The 16743-nt window shown below is 39.6% G+C and overlaps 1 protein-coding gene across 11 annotated transcripts in view; it reads right to left on the reverse strand.

Moving 5' to 3' along the window:
* Positions 1-2008: 2008 nt before the first annotated feature.
* Positions 2009-16743, reverse strand: part of HP1BP3 (heterochromatin protein 1 binding protein 3) — a 40180-nt gene continuing 25445 nt past the window's right edge. For 10 of the 11 annotated variants that reach the window (XM_043573955.1, XM_043573961.1, XM_043573960.1 and 7 more), the window contains 5 exons: positions 14069-14159; positions 8662-8821; positions 6271-6382; positions 4271-4384; positions 2009-3813 (listed from right to left, as the gene is read on the reverse strand). In XM_043573955.1, the coding sequence (XP_043429890.1) occupies positions 3519-3813; positions 4271-4384; positions 6271-6382; positions 8662-8821; positions 14069-14159 (772 nt within the window). In that variant the 3' untranslated portion in view covers positions 2009-3518. The other variant, XM_043573963.1, reaches the window with a different exon arrangement.

A 16743-nucleotide genomic window follows, 5' to 3' on the forward strand; every position in this document is an offset into this window, starting at 1 on the left:
AATCTGTGGAAAATGATAGAACTTAATAGAGAAAAAAAAAGTTAAGAGATTAGTTTCTTAAAAAAGGCAAACTCCGTGCAGCTGAGGGATACCGATCCCTCCTGGCTTCTGAGCAGTTCTGTCAAGCAGTTCCTAAGCCAAGAGCTTCAACATGTTCGGGTTCTGTAGCTGTAGCTCAGCTCTGCAGAACTGAGTGACCATCTGTTCTCCCGTGAAAATGCAAAACAAACTGCATGCTGGGAAGTAACGTCGATCAGCACCTCTGGGGGAAGAGCTTAGTAATGATCTTTTTCCAATTAGGAAGAGAATTTCCCATCGTGAACAAAATTAGAATTTTTGCTTAACTCAAAGAGAAATAAAGTAATTAATACGACTTTGCAGGTTCCAAAGATGAGAAATCTCAACTATAATCCTAAACTTTTAAAGTTTTTTAGTTGGCTAAATACAGCAGTTCATGAATATGGCTGGCTTAACCTCTTTCTCCTCATCTATCACATGATGGCAAGAGTATCACAGCCGGAGCAAGACTAGATTCTTTAAAGTAGGTACAAAAAATAGGTTAGCAAACCTAAACTAGGGCTGACAAACTTTTGTAAGAAGAATGATGGAAAAAATGTTAAAGGTGTCGGCATATTACCTAGCTCTTGTTTTCGTGTAATTTTTTGGTTAATTATACCCAATAGACATGATTAAAACATACATCTGTTTTCTAAGATTTATATTGGACCAGACTTCCTTTTCATTAAGACCATGTGGATGGTTATAATCTGTATTGAATGCTTTTACCATAATACTAAGAAAAGGTCTTCATTTTTTTTTGGCAATGGTAGCTCTTCTTTCACAGGTAGGTTAAGAAGCTGACAATCTCTCTCCCGGTACTTTCTGAGATTCATGTATCAAAGGTAGTTTGTAGGTGGTTTAAGAGTATGTGAAACACCGTAACTGAGCTCAGTGAGTCACTAGCGGACGGTACTGCAGCCACTGATCCATGCTGGAAATTGCTGGGATTACATCTGGAGTTTGCAGTTTTTCCTTCTGTAACATGGAAGTAAAATGTATGTATCCCACTCCTTTAAATGCCTGGACGGGAGAGAAAAACCAAACATTCCTTTATCTCGACATAAGTAAGGTGCCTGTACATCTCTGATGACAGGGTTTTCACTGAAGAGTGGAGTGGCCCTCTTGTCGTCTCCCTTTACAAGATGCTGAAGCAAGGACAGTTTTGTCCTTATCTGAACTTCATCGTAACTTGACAGAGTTATGACATTCTGTTAGCTACAGAATGTCAGAGTGGGAAAGGACCCCCAGTGATCTAATAAACTTCTTACCCTGTGCTGGAGCACCTACTGGACAACATAACCACTAGGTGGCTGTTCCGAGTATCTTTTTACAAGTGGGATCATAAAATGAAGAAACCAACCAAAATCCTCCAGCTTTTGATCCCAGAAGAGTATTCTTAGCACAGGTACCCAACACTCATACTACTAAGAAATTGAGAATTATTACCTGCCAAATAGCAAAAGAGAAATTAGAATTACTTTCTAAGATCAGGTCTGTACGGTTTATCAACCCTTTTGCAGTGCTGTACGTTTTTTTTTTTCTAGTCTAAAGACTATCTGAACATTAAACATAAAAATGGAAGGGGAACCTGGTTGGCTCAGTCGGTTAAGTGTCTGACTTCGGCTCAAGTCATGATCTTAAGGTTCGTGGGTTCAACTCCCACATTGGGCTCTGTGCTGACAGCTCAGAGCCTGGAGCCTGCTTCAGATTCTGTGTCTCCCTCTCTCTCTGCCCCTCCCTGGCTGCAACTCTCTCTCTCTCTCTCTCTCTCTCTCTCTCTCTCTCTCAAAATTAAACATTAAAAAACACGAAAAAATAAAAGAAAGAAAGAAATACAAAGGAAAACGGATGGCAGCTATTCCAAGGAGGAAAGACTCCAGTGAATGCAACACTTAGCTACTTTTAAGGGTCTACTAGATAGAATCTTTTAAATATAAGCTACAGTTCAGCAGCTTTAAAATTTCATGTTTATTCATATTTTTCAAAATATATGTACATAAAAAAAGGAAGATTTACAACAGGAAAGATTGCCTTACATGCAACACAAATTCCAATGAGCTCATGATGGGATCACACATGATTATGGATCTACTTCAAGCCAATCTTCTCAAGTCCATTTCCCAGCCACACTCTAGGCTGCAGATGAGATCCCAGGAGACAATGCAAGTGGAATGAAGGAAACAAACGTCTTTTGCCTCTGGCAGTACTCAAGGGGCCAGAAGATGTACACCAAAAAGTTTAAGACAATTAAAATGTCAAGTGCCACAGGGAGGATAAATGATAACCGGAAATCAGTATTTCTCCAGTAGAAAGCTAGTACTATTTAACACAACTTCACAATACTAAACCAAATACAAATGAGAAAGGGTTAGGTAGTTGGGCTTCATTTACTTTTTTTTTTTTTTTTGTAAATATCTCAAAAAAAGAAGCCACTTGCTTGATATCAAAAGTGCTGTGGAAAGAAAGGAGGGGAAAAAAACCCACAGATGAATCTGGAATTTAGTTTATTTTAGCAAATTGTGTTTTTTCCACTTAACATTTCTATATTAGCAATGATGTAACTCTCCAACATTTCCTTATAAAAAAGGCAAACAGGAAACAACTCATGCTCCAAATATTAAAAAATATATTTAAACATTTGATCAAGATTTTATATGGTTTGGTTTTTGGTAACACAGGTGACACCAGAAATCATAAACTCAACATATTCCTGTATTTCCCTTCAGTCAGAAACCAAATGGTGGAGGGAATTTGTGCTTGTGGTTGAGGGAGCGCAACGCTCTGGGCCAGTGAAAAACACCTGGAAATCGGCCAACGTGAAAAGTGGCCCAAAGGAGTCCTAGGTCTGCAGAATCTAATGAAGTCATAATGTTTTTTGGCTTATTCCCAAAGCTAAGATGTCTCTGTGTTTATATAGTTGGAGAGAAAGGGTTAGTGGAGTGGTTTTATAAATAAGATTAATTATTATAGCTATAACTGAAGTCTCCAGGCAGAAGCCTTTTCCATTCAGTCAGTGCTATATACTGCCTCTTTTTTTTTACTTCCAGCACCTGACCAGTATCCTATTCTTGATGTTTTCTACAAATATAAAAATCTTTGCAAGTGTTTAGATAAAGCTGGAAGAAACAAAGAAAAAAAAAAAAAAAGCCAAAGCTGACAATAAAAAAAGAAAGAGGGTTGGGGTAGAGGGAGAAAAAATGACAAGTGGAGATTATACAGTTCAGGAAAATCCGGAGTTATCGCAGAAATTAAAATGACCGAGGGAAGGGGTAGGCACCAAGAACAGCACCTAAAGCGAACAAATGCCTAAATTGGTTTATTTATATTCCCTCCCCACAATGTTCATAGGGAAGGGAAAAAATGTAATTTTAAAAGCATCAAAACTAAAACAAATGCACACTGACCTTAGAAAATAAGATTCTGAATTTTATCATGATACCCTTTTTTTCCTATAAAATTTACTTTTTTGCTTTGAAAGACTTCTTCATGTTGGCTTTGCCCTTACTGGGCAATTTCACTTCCTTTCTCACACTGGCTGCAGGCTTTTTTGAAGAGCCACCACTAGGTTTCTTGATGACTGAGGATGAGGGTCTGGCTTTCTTGGCAGGAGTTTTGGCCTTAGGAGGGGCTTTCTTAGACAAGGGCCTAGCTTTCCCCCGCTGGGCAGCTGGGACTTTGGGCGCAGGCTTGGACCCTCTCTGCTTCACCGATGTGGCCTTCACCGAAGACTTGGCTGGGGTTTTCTTCTGCAGCCTGTGAGAACAAAGAGCAAAGGCGATCACTTAGTACTCAAGAGACTCACTCTGCCAGGACGACCGGATACTTTGCCAAAAAAGACACAGGGTAGACAGAAGTCACCGATGTAAAGGATAGGAACGTGGTGATTTGACTATAGCCCTTACTAAAACTGTGTGAAAATTCAACCACTTCATGGGAGTCTGTACATAATTTGTGATGTTCTTCCTAGGAAAATATGGGATTGTTTTTCTTTGAATAACCAACCAACTACGGATATACACACAGATTTGACCAAACAGTAAATTACACATATTCACAGTGCTTCCTAAGTTCAAAGCCCCTGAATTTCCAGTAAGACAAATTCAAATGTTACACCAAGAGCCTTCTGAGAAGGATCCTGAGTTGTTACAATGCTATTAATTACTATCACTGCCACTATTAGCTCAAAGGTAGGACATCCACACATCCACACCTTCTTTTAGGTGGTGGCTCTTCGTCATCAGAGTCTTCTTCTGAAGAGTCCTCCTCATCTTCATCCTCGTCTCTCGAATCATCTAGCTCTTTCTTTGGAAACAGAACTCCTGGGCTATGAGAAGAAAAAAAGAAAAGAAAAATAAGGTAAAATTACATAAAAGAGAAGTCCCACATAGGAAAGGGAAAAATGTGAACCTAGATGCTCTTTCTTTGACATTCCACATCTTCCTGCCCTCCCCAAATGCCATGTTGCAAGTGTCGGGTTACAGTTTAACCTGTTTTCAACACACACACAGTTATAACAAATCTATTAAGAGTCCAGAACCATACCTCATTCCCTTCCTCCTACCATTAGAAAAAATGGACTCTTTAATTTATTTTAATTTTTTTATGTTTTTTTTTAAAAAATTATTAATATTTATTCATTTTTGAGAGACAGAGAGAGAGTGCGAGCAGGGAGATGGAGAGACAGAGAGGGAGGCACAGAATCCGAAGCAGGCTCCCGGCTCTGAGCTGTCCGCACAGAGCCCGATGCGGGGCTTGAACCCATGAACGACAAGATCATGACCTGAGCTCAAGTCGGAAGCTCAACTGACTGAGCACCCAGGCACCTCTTTTTATGTTTTGAGACAGTGAGAGAACACGGTATGACAGTGAGGGAGGGGCAGAGGGAGGGAGAGAATCTTAAGCAGGCTCCACACCCAGCACAGAGTCCAACATGGGGCTTGATTTCATGACTGTGATGTCATGACATGCACCAAAATCAAGAGTCGGATGCTTAACTCACTGAGCTACCCAGGTGCCCCAGTAAGATGGATTTTTTTTTTTAATGTTTATTTATTTCTGAGAGGGAGACAGGCAGAGCATGAGAGAGGGAGGGGCAAAGAGAGGGAGAAACAGAACCTGAAGCAGGCTCCAGGCTCCAAGCTGTCAGCACAAAGCCTGAGGTGGGGCTCGAACTCACAAACTGTGAGATCATGACCTGAGCCGAAGTCAGACACTTAACCGACTGAGCCACCCAGGCGCCCCCAAAATGGATTCTTAATCATTTACTTAGTAAGCAATTTAACCTCCTGATGTGTGTCCAGCACTGTATTAGCCACTGAATATACAGCAGTGACTGGTCTGTCTACAAGACAGCAAACAGTTTGCACAGCAGTATACATTTTTTTGGCCTCATGATACTGGCAAAAGACCTCAAAATATCATAAAGGCTGAATCTCTTCAAAGTTTTAGAGAAAGTCAGCAAGGATTTTCTAATTTTCTTTGCCCTTATTGATACAAATATTGATTCCATTGTGTAATAAGTCCTTGAATTATAACATTTTATGTACATGACTTTAAGAATTAAATTTAATATTTGAAAAATTCAAATAATATGCAATCGGCCAAGTAACAGAGGCTTGTACACAAGGTACAATGTAAGAAATACACTATACTCTTGCTAAAATAGGGCTTTAGTGGTACATGTCATGGCACTTTACTAGAAATCAAGAGTATAAGAAGGCCATTGCACAGGTGCACAGAACAATGCTTGGCCCCAAGGAGGTGCTCAATACATTTTTTGGTTTGGTGCATAAATAAAGTATAGATCAAAAAGATTTTTAAGGAAATGGCCCTACCTCTATAGTATGGAGAAGGCAGACTAGGGTTATTGGAAGCAGCCAATGCTCTCCCCTCCTTGAGTGACGATGAAAACATACATCATCCTCTAATAATCTTGTCATTATCATTTATTTAATAAAGAAAGAATGAACACAAAAATAACTGGCCGATGATCTCAAAGAATTCCATGCCTGATTTTAAGGAATGGGTGACTGATAAGATCTAGCAGGGTAGCCAACATTCTCCAGTTCTAACATGAAAAGTGTTTGCTCTAAAACAATACTGCCTTAAGTAATCTTTATTTTCAAGTAAAACAGTAATAAATTAATCAGTTAAGCCCAAGATTTTAAATTTACAATCACCAACACTTCACATTATGGCCTGGCTGCTTACCTGGGGTAATAGGGAAAACAGAGCTGGAAGGTGCCACTGAATCCTTTGCCAGAGATCTGTTCCATCCATCCATTCTTTTCGCATTTCTGAAGAGTCTTCTTCAACAAATGCACTGAATAAAAAATCCAGAAATGAAGAAAGTTACCTACAATTTTTTTTTTTTAATTCTTAACATTTATTTTCGAGAGACAGAGACAGACAGAGCATGAGTGGGGGAGGGGCAGAGAGAGAGGGAGACACAGAATCCGAAGCAGGTTCCAGGCTCTGAGCCGTCAGCGCAGAGCCCCGAAACGGGGCTCGAACCCACAAACCGTGAGATCATGACCTAAGCCGAAGTCAGATGCCCAATCGAGCCACCCAGGTGCCCCTAGTTATTCTATTTTATAAGTCCCTCAACCGCAAACATTTATATACAAATTTACTGTCCTGTCAAACAGTAGGTGACATGTGCTAACTGAAATTTTTGTGGTCAGAATTGTTAACTAATTCACTTAACAATTAAGTGCCCATAAATTTGAAAAGAGTTAAATTGTCATGGCAAGAGACTGACCATTAAGTCCATTAAGACAAGTTCCTCGTTTCAGAGAAAGCAGAACAGGAGCCCAGAGTGGTGAGTGACATGCCCTACAGTGATGCAAAAATGATTAGTAGCCAACCTAAAACTAATCTCTCATTTCCATTCATTCAAACATCTATTGGATACCTGTATGTACTCAGAAATAATTTAGGAGAGTATCTATAAAGATGACAAAACTGGGGGCACCTGGTGGCTCAGTTGAGTGTTCATTTTCTGATTTTGGCTCAGGTCATGATCTCATGGCCTGTGAGTTCGAGCCCCGTGTCGGGCTCTGCGGACTGTGGGGCTCTGTGCTGTTTGCAGAGCCTGCTTGGGATACTCTCTCTCCACCCCTTGGCCCCTCCCCTGCACACAGGTGTGCAAACATGCTCTCTCAAAAATAAATAAACATTAGGGGCGCCTGGGTGGCGCAGTCGGTTAAGCGTCCGACTTCAGCCAGGTCACGATCTCGAGGTCCGAGAGTTCGAGCCCCGCGTCGGGCTCTGGGCTGATGGCTCAGAGCCTGGAGCCTGTTTCCGATTCTGTGTCTCCCTCTCTCTCTGCCCCTCCCCCGTTCATGCTCTGTCTCTCTCTGTCCCAAAAATAAACGTTGGAAAAAAAAAATAAATTAAAAATAAATAAATAAATAAATAAATAAATAAATAAACATTAAAAAAAGGAAAGCATTCCTTCATAACATTATAAAATTCATACTGCATAGGTTAAAAGTCAGTATTAAGACTTCAAAATTACTTTTTAAAAAAAATTTTTTTTTTAACATTTATTTATTTGTGAGACAGAGAGAGAGAGAGAGAGAGAGAGAGAGAGAGAGCGAGCGAGCGAGCATGAACAGGGAGGGTCAGAGAAAGAGGGAGACACAGAATCTGAAACAGGCTCCAGGCTCTGAGCTGTCAGCACAGAGCCCGACGCGGGGCTCGAACCCACAGACTGTGAGATCATGACCTGAGCCGAAGTCGGGCGCTTAACCGACCGAGCCACCCAGGTGCCCCCAAAATTACTTTTTTTTTTTTCAACGTTTTTATTTATTTTTGGGACAGAGAGAGACAGAGCATGAACGGGGGAGGGGCAGAGAGAGAGGCAGACACAGAATCGGAAACAGGCTCCAGGCTCTGAGCCGTCAGCCCAGAGCCCGACGCGGGGCTCGAACTCACGGACCGCGAGATCGTGACCTGGCTGAAGTTGGACGCTTAACCGACTGCGCCACCCAGGCGCCCCCCAAAATTACTTTTAATCAAAAGAATACAGCCTAGTGTGCATTTTGTCACTTATTTTCCATATTCCTTACCCTACACCACTATACCTATTCTAGTAGTTCACTGAGAAAATATACAGCCTCGTTAACCTGGATATGACAGTGCTAAGGCGAGGCTTTTAATCTCAAATCACCACCTGACAGGGTAAAGACACTTTCCTGAGAAAAGTATTCTTTGTTCTAGGGCTTAAGGCAACAAGAAACAACAATAAATAGCATTTTAAAACACCTGCTTGGCTTCAAGGGAAAATTACATGGTTTGGTAGACATTCAGAAAGGCAAAAAGATACTATACTTGAGAGGTATTCTGAACCAAGAGATTTATCTAAAATCTTTATAGTAAAGTAAAATCAAATCCTGATCTTCAGCAGACATTGTAAATTAAGGATAAGCCTTGCTTATTTGTTTTTCCTTTTGTAAATAATAAATTTGTAAAGTTGTTCCCTCTTGATTTTCAGTCAGCAGTTAATGCTTTGTAATAGCATGATCTCCAGAACTGTTTACAAGGCAATCCCCCCCCCCCCCCCCATCCCAGTTAAATGCACACAACTCTGAGCCTTACTTTGATAGTTAGAATTGGTCCCTGGGTGGTTCTCCAGGACATACTTCTTCAGAGCAGTGGTAGAGCAGGTCTTCGGCTCATTCATGGCAGCAATAGCAGACAAGATTGCATATTCCATCAGGCTTCCACCAAGCAGGGGTTTCTCCCCTGATTTCTTCAGCTGTTTTCCAAGGAGGAAGAGAAAAGCATCAAGACAACACTCTCCCAAAGCAGGTCAAGACAAGACTCCTCTGCACCAGGTGGGTCGGAGTTCCTGCATTAGCACAGATATGTTTTACAATAAATTGTCAGGTTAGGGACTTTCTCTTCCCGCTCATCAGGTATTTAATCTAACTGAGGAGTCCCAACCCTCCTATGGATATTTTCTCTTTCCATTAACCCCTCCATCCAACCTAACAGAGCAACAGCTACCCTTAACTCAAACAGAGTGACAGCTGTATCCCAATAAGCAGGTTAACTTGTTATGTCCCAAATAAATAAGACAGTTTTGAGAATACTTCCTTGTCTCAATCTGAAAAGTGGAGTAGTTAGAAAAATAATAAATAACCTTTTTAATCCTGTAAAGAAAATAGCAAAGGAAAAGTCTGATAATTGTTTAGGGTATCATACAACAGAAAATGACATAGCATATTTCAAGGACAAAAGGATGGGGAACAAAGGTCAGCCCCATTAAGCACAAAGAGTAAAAGGACAAACTCAGGTATGATCTACAACAGAGATTCTCAAAGAGTGGTCCACAAACCCACTGGGGATCCTGAGACTCTTTCAGAGGATCTGCAAGATCAAAACTATTTTCATAATAATGCTAAGACGTGATTTGCCTTCTTCACTGTGGTGACATCTGCACTGATGGTGGAAAAGCGATGGTGGGTAAAACTGCTGATACCTTACCATAAATGAAGGCGGAGACACAAAAATGTACCAGTAGTTGCTGTATTTACTGCTATGTGCTTGTTTAAAAAAAAAAAAAAAAAAAGCCAATTTCACTTAAGAATGTCCTCAATGAAGTAGCAAAAGTTATCTTATTAAATCTCAATCCCAGTACATGTCTTTTTGTTATTTTATGGGATGACATGGGAAGAACACATTAAGCATGTCAACTGCATGTGGAGATAGGACGGTGGTCTCAAGGAAAAGCACCCCAGGGCCTGAGTTTTGAGCTGAACTAGCTTCATTTTTCATGGGATACTCCTTACTTGAAGGAACGACTAATAGATACACTATGGTTAATTATTATTTAGACTTGGGCATCTGATAGACATTTTCTTGAAAATGTATTAAATGAGCCTCTCCCTTCAAGGAAAACAACTAACAGTATTTGTTGCCAAGCATAAAATGCAACTTTTTAAGAAAAAATTTAAATCATGGAACATTTGTATATATACTACGGTGAGCTTAGTAATTTCTGAGTACTTAAATATTGTTCTGATAAAATCGGTGGGGTACTATTACTTTTGTTACTGTTTGATGAAATGTGGTAACACTTTAATTATCTGCATGATTCAGTGAACCACTATCTTCCAAATGACCATGTTATAAAATTATGCAGTTAAAACATCTGCTCCAAGTTCAAGACAGACCCAAAGATTTAAGGCAAGAGTACAAGAGGTTCACAGGTATGGTTTTAGGTTCCACATGGTAACTAACCTTTAAGGAATTAGCACAAAATCAATTAATGTAATACACCGTATTAACAGAATAAAGGACAAAGATCACATGCTCATCTCGAGACACAGAAAAATCATTTTACAAACCCAAAAGCTGATCATAATAAAATCTAACAAACTAGTAATAGGGGAGAAATCTTCTCAACCTGATAACAGGCATTTATAAATAACCCACAGCTAACTTAATGATCGAAGACTTGATGTTTCCCCTTTAATAAGGGGAATGAGACAAGGATGTCTGCTCTCAGCATTGTACTGGAGGTTCTATTCAGTATAATTAAGCAAGAAAAAAGCAAAGCAAAACAAAACAGCCAGATGAGAAAGGTAAACAAAATGGTCTTTATCTGCAAATGACATGACTCTATGTAGAAAATCCTAGGGAATCCACAAAAATCCTAAGGAATCTACAAAAAAACTACTAGAACTAGTGAATGAGTTCAGCAATGTTGCCGGATATAAGATCAACAGACAAATCAACTGTATTTCTAAATGTCAGCAATGAACAATCTTGAAAATATTTCCATTCACTGTAACGTGGAAAAGAATAAAATACTTAGGAATAAACTTAAATGTTAAGACCTATATACCGAAAACTACAAAATGCTGCTGAGAGAAGTTAAAGATCTAAATAAAGAGACAGTCAGTGTTCACGAACTAGCAAACTCAGTATTATAAAGACAGTGATTCTTCCCATATTGGTGTATAGGTTCAGTGCAATCTCTACCAAAATCCTAGCTGGGTTTTGTGTGTGTGTGTGTGTGTGTATGAAAAATAACAAATGGATCCTAAAATTCATATGGAAATGCACAAGACTAAGAATAATTAAAATATTCTTTAAAAATTACATTTTTTGACATTTTCCAATTTGAAAACTTGCACAAAACTTTCAAAGCTACAGTCATCAAGACTATGATCCTGGCATAAGAATTCATACATAGATCAATGGAGAAAAACCAGGAGTCCAGAAATAAATCCTTAATATGTATGGTCATTTTTTTTCTTTTTTTAAATAAAGATGCCAAGGCAATTCAGTGGGGAATAGATAATCTTTTAAATAAAAAGTGTTGGGGGGGGGGCGCCTGGGTGGCTCAGTTGTTTGAGCGTCCAACTTCGGCTCAGGTCATGATCTCACAGCTCGTGGGTTCAAGCCCCACGTTGGGCTCTGTACTGACAGCTCAGAGACTGGAGCCTGCTTCCGATTCTGGGTCTCCCTTTCTCTCTCTCTGCCCTCTCCCGCTCATGCGGTCTCTGTTTCTCAAAAATAAACAAACATTACAAAAAAAAATTTTTTTAATAAATAAATAAATAAATAAATAAATAAATAAATAGTGTTGGGGCACATGGGTAGCTCAGTTGAACGTCTTGACTTTGGCTCAGGTCATGATCTCACAGCTTCTGAGTTCGAGCCCCACATCGGGCTCTGTGCTGACAGCTCAGAGCCTGGAGCCTGCTTCCGATTCTGTGTCTCCCTGTTTCTCTCTGCCCCTCCCGCACTCACACTCTGTCTCTCTCAAAAAATAAACGTTAAAAAAAAATTAAAAATTAAAAATAAATAAATAAACAAATAAATAAAAGTGTTATGAGGTACCTGGATGGCTCAGTCAGTTAAGCATCCAACTCTGGCCTAGGTGTTGATCTCACTGTCCCCGAGTTCGAGCTCCACACTGGGCTCTGTGGTGACAGCTCAGAGCCTGGAGCCTGTTTCGGATTCTGTGTCTCCCTTTCTCTCTCTGCCTTTCCCCCACTCGTTCGTTCTCTGTCTCCCTCTCAAAAATAAACAAACACTTAAAAATTTTTAAATAAATAAATAAAAAGTGTTAGGACAACTGGGTATCTATGTGCAAGAACATGAATTTATAGTCCTACCTCATACCATAAACAAAACTCAAAATGGACAGAGCCTAAAAGTATTTAAAAACTCTTAAAAAGAATGTAGGAGTGAATCTTGTGATCCTAAGTTAGGCAATGATTTCTTGGATATAATACCAACAGCAGAAGCAATTTTAAAAAATGACATACTGGACTTCATCAAAATTAAATACCTTTGCACTTCAAAACATACCATTAAGAAAGTGAAAGCACAGGCCACAGATGAGGAGAAAATATATGCAAATCATGTATCTAATGAGGAACCTGAATCTAGTTAATAACTTTTACATCTCAATAATAAGACAAATAGCCCAAATTTAAAAACAGGCAAAGAATTTAAATAGACATTTTACCAGAAAAGATAAACAAATGTCCATTAAGCACAAGGAAAGATGGTATCAGCAATCATTAGGGAAATGCCAACCAAAACCGTAACAAAACAGCACTCTACATCCACCAGTATGGCTAGAATTCTAAAAAAGACGGTAACAAGTGTTTGCAATGATGTGGAGACACCGGAACCCTTATACTTTGCTGGTGGGAATGTAAAATGATGCACACACTGTGGCAGTTTCTTATGACATAAATTGACCATAGTGTCCAGTAAGTCCACACTCCTAGTTACATATCCATGTGAAATAAAAACATGTATTTGCACAAAGATTGCAAATGTAAATGAAAGGGATGTAAAGGTTCATAGGCAATATTAATCGTAAGAGTAAAAAGTGGAAATTACCCAAATGTTTATCAATTTGTGAGTAAACAGAATGTGTTAAATACAGACAATGGAATGCTATGTGGCAATAAAGAGGAATGAAAGCACTGATTCATGCTGCAACATGGATAAAACTCAAAGAAGATTATGCTAAGTGAAAGAAACCAAACCCAAAAAGCGATAGATTGTATGACTCCATCTACATGAAACGTGTAGAAAAGGGAAATCTATGTAAAGAGAAAGTCGATTAGTAGGTGGGCTGCAGAGGAGAATGGGGAGAGACTGCAAATGGGCACAAGAGATCTTTCTGGGTGATGAAATGTTCTAAAACTGGATTGTAGTGATGGTTATACAACTCTGTAAATTTACTAAAAATCACTGAATTATAAATTGTAACTTAAAATGAGTGTATTTTATGGCATACAAATCATACTTCAATAAAGCTACTTTAAAAAATCACCATTTGTTGAGTTTTGGTACAGTATCAAAGAATAATACCCACAACTATTTGAAAATTATCTTAGGGGCGCCTGGGTGGCTTGGTCGGTTAAGCATCCGACTTCGGCTCAGGTCATGATCTCACGGTCCGTGAGTTCGAGCCCCGCGTCGGGCTCTGTGCTGATGGCTCAGAGCCTGGAGCCCGTTTCAGATTCTGTGTCTCCCTTTCTCTCTGACCTTCCCCCATTCATGCTCTGTCTCTCTCTGTCTCAAAAATAAACATTAAAAAATTTAAAAAAAAAAAAAAGAAAATTATCTTAAAATACTCCATACTTTTCTGTGTGTGAGGTGAATTTTCTTCAAAGATGTAACCCAAAATATGTTGAAATATCTGTTAAGACAGATACCAGCTGTCTTCTCTTAAGCAAGACGTTAAAGATTTGCAAATTTTTAATGAACAGTACCTCTCTTCTCATGAAGTTTTCCAAAAATAATAGTTATTGTTCCACAAAAAAATGTTATTTATATGATGTAAAATGTTTTCTTAAAAAAATGAATGAATATTTAAAATTTTTCTCAGTTTTAATCTCTAATATGGTACAACCCACATAAAAACAACCTCCTGGGGTCCTCAAAGAATTTTTAGAGTGTAAGTTGGTCCTGCAACCAAAACTTTTGAGAGTCATTTCTCTACAACCAAGTCTTCTTGGCCTCTAACCTGGAATGTCCCAGAAGCACCTTTGCCAGTTATTTGTTCTAACTGGCCTCTCTCTACTGCTCTCTGCAGAGCATTCTTCAACAGCTGAGGCCTGCAGAGAAAACAAACAAACAAACAAAATAGCGATAAACATCAATGAAGAAAGATACGAAGAAACAGATCCAGGGTTTTCCCCTGAACTTAAGTTCTGATTCCTATTAGATGTAGTAGTAGTTTGTTAAGATGGACAATAATAAATAAAATACTGGCACCCTTAACAAGTGGCATTCTTTTTACTTTAAGCAAAGCAGTTAAGTCATTACCCGGAGACACAAACCATGTCCCATACAGAACCAATTTCCAAACTTCTAGGGTACTCCAAGCACCTTCCATTTATTCTACCACAACAGCAACCAAACTGTGTAATCAAACAAAGCATGAGTATGTTTAAAGTCCCACCTAACTCAAGAATTCTCACAGGCAAAATTTCTAGATACTGTATTTTAAAAAGTATGTAACACATTAACAGAAAACAACATTTTTTACAAACTCTGAAGTTAGCCTAGTAGAACTCCCTGGGAAAGAAAAAAGGTTGTTCTTAACATAATGTCTCTGTCTTAAGAGGGTTACAGTTTAAGACAAAATACAAACCAACAATACTAGGTCATCAAAACCAAATGGCAAGAAAGAAGAAACAGAGGGGTGCCTGGCAGCTCAGATGGTGTACTGTGTAACTCCTGATCTTGGGGCTGTGAGTTCGAGCCCCATGGCGAGGTGGAGATTACTTAAAAATAAAATCTTGTTTCAGCTGACTCTTGTTTCAGCTCAGGTCATGATCTCACAGTTCATGGGTTTGAACCCCACATCAGGCTCTGTGCTGACAGTTCTGGGCCTGCTTGAGATTCTCTCTCTCCCTCGCTCTTTGCCTCTACCCCACTTGTTCTCTCTCAAAATAAATCAACTTAAAAAAAAAATTCTAAAAAACCCAAAAAACATAAGAACAAGTGCAAGACTGTCCTGTCAAGGTGTAGTCTCAGAGGTAGGAGCGGGGGGAACCTTAGGTGCAGGCACAAACCAATCAAATTGACTTTGGGCTTAAAAGGGGCTGTGGTAGGGAAGAAGACAATCAAATGGAAAGCTATGCATTCAGGCCAACAACAGGACATCTGAAGAAAGGGTGGATCATAATCTACAAGCCTGGTGTGTTCTGTCATCATTCTCAAGAATTACTAGAAGAGCACCCAGTAAGAATCTGAGGTGAGTGGCTTGAAACTTGTTAGTTACGGTGTTGACGAATAAAGATCGGCAGGGCAGCCGGTCGAGAGGCAGAATTACGAGGGCCAAACTATCATTTGAGGTGCTTCACGCTGATATTTTTCTTTGGAGAAGAAATTTAAAATTTTTATCTAACCACTAAGCATTACAGGTTGAGCCGACACTAGTTTTTCATGACATCATCTGTATGCTTAGGGAGGAATAATAGAGGGGATGCCACGATCTAATAGGATGCTAAAGAGTGGGAACTAGCCTATCAAATCTTGTACATCCCGGATACTCCAAATGAAGACACTCCCAACTAAAGAAGTCACAATGAAAGTATTTCTAAGCCAGTATATTCCATTTAGGAGGAATATGATTTATGCCACAACCCCAAACACACACATACCACACTTCAAGTCCCTCATCCCACAAACATTTACTGAGTATTTATTACAGTTATACAGGGATAAACACATAGATCTGGTCACTAAACTCAAGGAATTTAAGAGATGATGAATATATAATAATCATTGTAAAGAATGAGAAGGATCAGGGTTGAAGTACACATAGAGAGCTTCGGGAACATAACTGAGGGAATGACTTAATTGTCAAACACGTTTTCCATTAGTTGCTCTATAAGGCAGACTGCTTAAAGACTGATCTCCAATGGGGGATCACAAAGTAAAACACTGACACCCCAGTGAGAAGAACTGCCTTAACCAAGGTTCAGATGCTCCAAGAATGCAGCGATCAGTTAAACTGGTTCCCTTCCTAACATTTCTGTTTTCTCAGCAATCTTTATGCCAACATATACTTTGTCTGGGCTTTTAGAAGTCACAGAATTCTGTCACTCATTCCTCTATCTTCTAGTAAAATCATACTTACCAGCTGCTTCAAAACTTCTGAGACTGGCCCATTCTTTTACCACTGCCATAACCTTAGTACAAGCCACCATGCCTTCCCTTCTGGGCACTGTGCTTTCTGTCTTCATAATGCATACCACAACTAGGTCAATACACCTACGGAAGCCACCTTTACGGTGTTAATCAACTGATCAGGTGTCAGGTCCTAAAGCCTCAACCCAGCTTCAAAGCCTTCCATGACGTGCTCCTACTCCTTGTTAGTCTAGATGCAGTCAGACCCGGTCTCCTTTTAGTTCCCAAAAAAGAATGCCAACTCCTGTCTCTGAAATTTTCTCATGAAGCTCTTAAAGAATGCCACTCTACTGGGGCGCCTGGGTGGCTCAGTCAGTTAAGCATACGACTTTGGCTCAGATCATGATTCCACGGTTTGTGGGTTCAAGCCCCACATCAGGCTTTGTGCTGACAGCTCAGAGCCTGGAGCCTGGTTCAGATTCTGCATCTCCCTCTCTCTCTGCCCCTCTCCCACTTGTGCTCTGTCTCTCTCAAAAAATAAACACTGAAAAAAAGTTGTAA

This window comes from Prionailurus bengalensis, chromosome C1 (genome assembly GCF_016509475.1).
Source record: "Prionailurus bengalensis isolate Pbe53 chromosome C1, Fcat_Pben_1.1_paternal_pri, whole genome shotgun sequence".
Classification (NCBI taxonomy): domain Eukaryota; kingdom Metazoa; phylum Chordata; class Mammalia; order Carnivora; family Felidae; genus Prionailurus; species Prionailurus bengalensis.